The following is a 5,551-nucleotide window of genomic DNA, read 5'->3' on the forward strand; positions in this document are numbered from 1 at the left end:
CCACAAGGGGATAGGGATGTCATGGGGACACTCAGGGACACTTGTGTGGTGGCATTTTGCCCCTTCCTGAGCCACGGCTGAGGATGTGTTCCCCACGAGGATGGGGACTGGCAGAGGCTTTCCCAGACCTCAGGTCTGCAGCTAGAGACCTGAGGAGCTCATTGCACCCCACGGGGGCTCGGCACCAACCCCGCTCTGTGCTGTATCCACACTGCTCCGGGCCCTGTCCCTTGTGTGTCCTCACAAGGCTGACGGCCAACTGCTGCCGGTGGAAGTCGGGGGGTCCCAGAGTGTTCAGCCCAGCTCTGGGGGGATGGGAGCCAGTGATTGCCCTGGCTCTGGGCCAAAAGCCCCCAAATCTCTCAATGTCTGGGAAGGGCACCTGTGGCATCTCTGAAAGCAGCTGCTGAGCACCACGTTTGCCAAAACACAGGTAAGCCAGTCTGAGGACTTCAGAGCAGGTCTGCCCCGCCATGCTGCTCCTCAGCCTTGGCAACGGTGCAGCCTTCTGTCTTGTGCAGAAACAGTGAGACACGAGGGGGATACTGGGAAACACCTAAGCTGTCCCCATTGCAATGCCACCTCCAGGAGGGGCGTGAAGGAACAGGCTAGGAGAGAAGTGGAGCTGTGAGATGGGCATGGGGACTCCAAACAGACTTTGGAGCTCCTCTGACTCCATGCTGATGACGGAGCAAGGTGCTGAACCATAAGGAATGGAGGGACATCGGTTCCCAGAGAGGTGAGGACCACGCAGGAGCTGATGTCCCTCTGGTGGTTTACCTGGCTACAGCTCAGGGATGGGACTTCTGTCACCTGGAGAAGATGGTGGTCACAGCAAGGAAGGGCTGCCATCACCTCTGGCAATGGCTTCTGGCTCGGGCTGTGTGCTGGAAGCTGGAGAGGCTGGTGGTGCCCCGGGGAAGTATCGGAGCAGGACATGGGGTGAAGCTCCCCACTGCTGTTGAGCGTCATCGGGTAGAGACGCAAGGGCTCCCAGAAAAGGTCTGTGACGTGGGAGAGCTGCAAGGACACGCTGGTGACGCACGGGCCACTCGCAATCCCCCAGGAGCCCCAGGTCCCTCTCTGCAAGCTGCTGCCTGGCCAGCCGGCCCCGCTGATTCACGGGAAGCTTGTGCCTGCTCCGACTGCCGGGCATTGCATCACGCTGCCCCTGAGAACACGTCAAGTCCCAACGGTGCCCTGCTGCTGGCCACCGCTTTTGGACATGACTGATAAGGGACACGAGATGGTCACAGAAAAGGTCTTTGTCCTTAAAAACCGCAGCGCAGGCCCCTGGCAGGACGGGGGCTGACGGGGCAGATCAGGCCCTCCCCGGCGTGGCAGGGGCTGCTGGCTCTGCGCTGCCCTGGAAAGGCTCCCGGGGCACCCGCACTCTCGCCAGCTGCCACCGGGAAATAACCTTTCCCATTCACCTCGCTGAAGCAGATCAGGGTTGCAGGTTTACTTATATCTGTTTAACACCATCTAATTAAGCAAGAAAGCAGTGCCCTGGGCACAGAGGTGCTGTATCAGGAAGAGGAGAGATAAAGTGCAGTTTCAAACCAAAATGTTAAATAGTTAAGAAGTTCCAAATACCCTTCTGAACCCAGCCCCAAGAAGTCCCAGTCACACAACCCCACCGCCCCCAAGGACGGGTGGGCTGACAGCCCCCGCGCCCCTCCCGGAGGGCAGTTCCCTCCTGCACACCCCTGCCTTTGGATTCGGGGTGCTCTGGCCTCAGCCATGCCCCCTCCTGCTGCCCATCGACCGCTCGTGCAGGCACCAGGGGCAAAGTACCCCCCAAATTCACACCTGCACACCTCAGGTCTGGCTCCCTGCTTGGCTGTGAGCCACCAGGGCGTGCTCAGGGCAAAGACGGGCACCAGCCTCCCAGGAGGAGATGGAGGGAGGGGATCCTTCCCTCTGCTCAGCCCTGGTGGGACACATCCCAGTGCTGGGTCCAGCCTGGGCCCCCAGTACAAGACAGAAATGGGCAGACTGGAAACAGCCCAGTGAAGGGCATGAAGGTGATGGAAGGATTGAAGCATTTTCCATTGGAGGAGAGAGATGGTGTTTGAGCTGTTCAGCCGGGAGGAGGTTCAGGGAGATCTTCTCCCTGTGTATAAAGACCTGATGGGCAGTGCGCAGAAGACGGAGCCAGACTCTTCCTTGTGGTGCCCCGAGACAGGACAAGAGACCATGGGCACAAACTGAAATGCAGGAAATCCCACCTGAACATAAGAAAAAGCTTTCCTTTCTCTTACAGCGAGGGTGGTCAAAAACACTTTCCCCAGCTGCCCAGAGAGGTGGTGGAGTCTCCATCCTCGGAGATATCCAAAACCCAACAGGACAGGGTCCTGGCCCTGGCCCTGCTGAGCAGGGGTTGCACTAGACCATCTCAGAGGTGCCTTCCAGCCTCCCCAAGGCCGACCCTGGCTCCGTCCCGGCCTGGTGCCCCCCGTGCTCTCAGCCCAGGAGCTGCTGTGGGCTGCTCAGGGCGGCTGTTGGGGAGGGTTCTTGGCCAGGCCTGGGCTGTGATGCCGGCAGGGCTGCTCTCGGCAGTGTCCAGCAGGCTTTGGCTCCTGCTGTGGCCCCTCCAAGGCCTCTCCCTCATGCTGGGATGCTGATGAATCCTTTCAGACTGACACCTTCTTGATTTGCAAAGTCTCTTTTGTAATTCCCTGGTTACTATTTAATCCAGCTGAGGGTCCTCTCTCTCCTTAACATACCCAGGTTTTGGATAAATTCAGACAAGTATCAGCTGTTCCTTATCACCTCCTTTTAGCAGATGGTGTTATCAAGGCCATTAGCTGAGGGTGGGCTGTGTGAGCCGCCCACACGAGCCCTGCAGGAGGCAGGTGGCTGGGCAGGGCCCATGTGGGATTCTTGTGACAAACCCAGCGCTGTTATTCCTCTGTCCTCAATACATCTCCAATCAATACACTCTTCACTGCAGGGTAGAGATCTCAGACCATGAACCCCAAATATCTCTTGGGGGCTCCCTGTTGCTGTTTTGAGGGTCCTGCAGCACATGTGGAGTTTTCCTGTGGTGCTGCCTGCAGCCTGCCCACACCAGGTAGGAGAAATCTAAAACTCAATTGGACATAGTCCCTGAGCAACCAGGTGTTGCTGACCCTGCTTAAGCAGAGCTATAATTAATTCCCTGGTCACTATTTAATCCATCTGATGGTCACCTTCCTCTTTAGTATAACCAGCTTTGTGCAGGGACATCTCCCAGTACCTCAGGGGTAATCAAAGCCCCGTCCAACCTGACCTTGAACACTTCCAGGGATCCACTTCTCTTGCACAATGTGTTCCAGCATCTTACCACCCTCACCGGAGAGAACTTATGTCAGCAGCAAAAGCCAGTCCCCATTTTCTATCAAGAAAAATGTGTGTGTGTGCTGAATGCACGGCCCAGAGACACGGCACATTCAGGGGGACACTTGGTGCTGTCACCAGCGATCTAAGGAGCTCTGTAGCTCTGCTGAATGAGTCCCTGCTGACAAGGCAAGGAAGGGGACCCAACAGTCCCACACCTCAGCAGGGCAGCAGCACCCAGAGCACGGTGAGAGGCTTCCCCAGGGGAAGAGACGCTTGTGAAGGTGCTTTGAGACGTGGCACAGAGGGGAAAGTCTCCCCACAGTGCACATGGGGAATGCGGCGGCACAAGGGGAAGCCAGGGGAGATGCTGAAAACCAGTGTAGGAGATTGATAATTCAATAAAAAACATTCACAACTGGAAGCACTTTGAGCTCCAAAGGGGCTGAGCAGTGAAATTCAGGAGCTGTGGCTCCTCGAGCCTGTCTGTAACACGTTTGGGTTCAGTGTGTGGATTCGGTAGCCAACAACCAAGTCAGAAAGTAGAAAGGTTGGATCCTGATCCAAAGAAAAATCAACACAGTAATGCAAAATGGGAATTAATTAGGGAGAGCATCTATTTTCACCAGCAGGACAGAATTAATTTCACAGAAATACCTTGGCTACAGTCTACAGGGGCTGGTCCAGAGCATGCTCAAGGGTTAGGAAAAATGTCAATGGGAAATAAAAATGAGGAACTTACACTTCTCTGGGTTTTATAAAACATATGCTGTTTGAACAATCTTCCATTTTCACAATTTAAACAGAAAAAAAACTGAAAAATCAAAGTTGTTATCCTATTACAGATATCAACCACCTCTATACCGATATACCATAATGGAACAGAAGCTCAAATAATTAAACGCTAAATATTAATCATAGCTTTTATTACATGAAAGCGAGTAATGGTTCATTCCCCAAGCCATGGACGGTTGAACAGTTACAGCCAGCTTGCCGAAGCTCCCGGTACAGAATTAGTGCATCCAGCAATGTGTCACCCTGGAAGAAGTCCTCAGCGAACCGGGTGGAACTCCTCAAAAATCTCCCCTATTCTTTTCTTTTCTGCAAGAGGCAAGGGGTGGAGATGGGAAAACCTAATCAGCATTTGAGATCGATTCTGAAAATTTTTAATATTAAGGTCTTAAGGTTAACAAAGCCACCAAAAAGCTGATTTTTGCTACCAACAGTGAAGTATTAGCTTGCTGCATAAACTAAATATGTAACTTCTTTTCCACAGATCCCTGTGAGATCGCAGTATTAACACTTTTTTATTTCCACCTATTTCTTCTGACACGGCATCATGCAGATCACAATCCAACAGCCAGAGTCACATAACTGTACTGTACTAGAAATAGATCATTTTCACCAAAATTTGCCATTACATTGATGGGTTTAGTGACTACGTTTAGTAAAACACTGTTCTTCACCATGGCCCTAAGTCAACACCACTTCATGTTTCCTGCCATTTCTGTTTATTCCTTTTTCACCTGCTCTGTTTATTTTCTGTACATTCACCGTACCATATTTGAATCAACATACACTGCAACTTCAGAAGAATAAACAGTAAAACTGCAATTTTACAAGAATAAAACTTGTGATTTCTAATTTTCATTATTTCTTCTTCTTTCTGCCATTTGTGTAGTGGCACAAATGTGATCTACTCTTACTTTTTTTTTTTGTCTTTACCATTTTTTATATTAAAATAAGCTTTTAGGAGGAAAAGTTGGTCATCAAGGCAGCTGATCAGCTCAATAAAAATATCTATTTTCAAATCATAAAATCCTTAATACTGTTGCAATTGGGGTTGTGAATAAGCAGAAAAGTTAGCAGTATGACTTGCTCGAAAAGAACAGATTCTGCAGGCAGCCCAGCAACTTCTTTACATACATTAGCACTTATCTTGTACGTTAGAGCAGGCTGAAGTCTTTTTTAAAATATCAACTTATAATACCTGCTGTCTTAAAGTCTTCTGGGTGGTGCCTGACGTACTCAAGCAACTCTCTGTCCAGTTTGGCGTAGACATACTCCGTACGTTTAAGAAGGTAATAGCCAACGAACCATCCCACGGTAGTGAACAGGATCTGGCGGTGAACACCTGCAGCAGGAGGAGGAATGTCCCCCTGTCTCAGCCCATCTCCTGGCCTCAGGCGGGCTCCCCGCTTTCCCCAGCCCCCCCACTGTAGCCCCCCAC

At 51.6% G+C, this 5,551-nt stretch overlaps 1 protein-coding gene across 1 annotated transcript in view; it reads right to left on the reverse strand.

Moving 5' to 3' along the window:
- Nucleotides 1-3,916: 3,916 nt before the first annotated feature.
- The window catches only part of LOC113481482 (NADH dehydrogenase [ubiquinone] 1 subunit C2-like), a 3,642-nt gene continuing 2,007 nt past the window's right edge, over nt 3,917-5,551 (reverse strand). Inside the window, exons 3-4 of the mRNA XM_026851196.1 lie at nt 5,312-5,537; nt 3,917-4,422 (exon numbers count right to left, since the gene is read on the reverse strand). Of these exons, the coding sequence (XP_026706997.1) occupies nt 4,373-4,422; nt 5,312-5,537 (276 nt within the window). The 3' untranslated portion in view covers nt 3,917-4,372. The remainder of the gene's footprint in view (nt 4,423-5,311; nt 5,538-5,551) is intronic.

The sequence above is a fragment of the Athene cunicularia genome (genome assembly GCF_003259725.1).
Source record: "Athene cunicularia isolate RWA chromosome 1 unlocalized genomic scaffold, athCun1 chr1_part1, whole genome shotgun sequence".
NCBI lineage: Eukaryota > Metazoa > Chordata > Aves > Strigiformes > Strigidae > Athene > Athene cunicularia.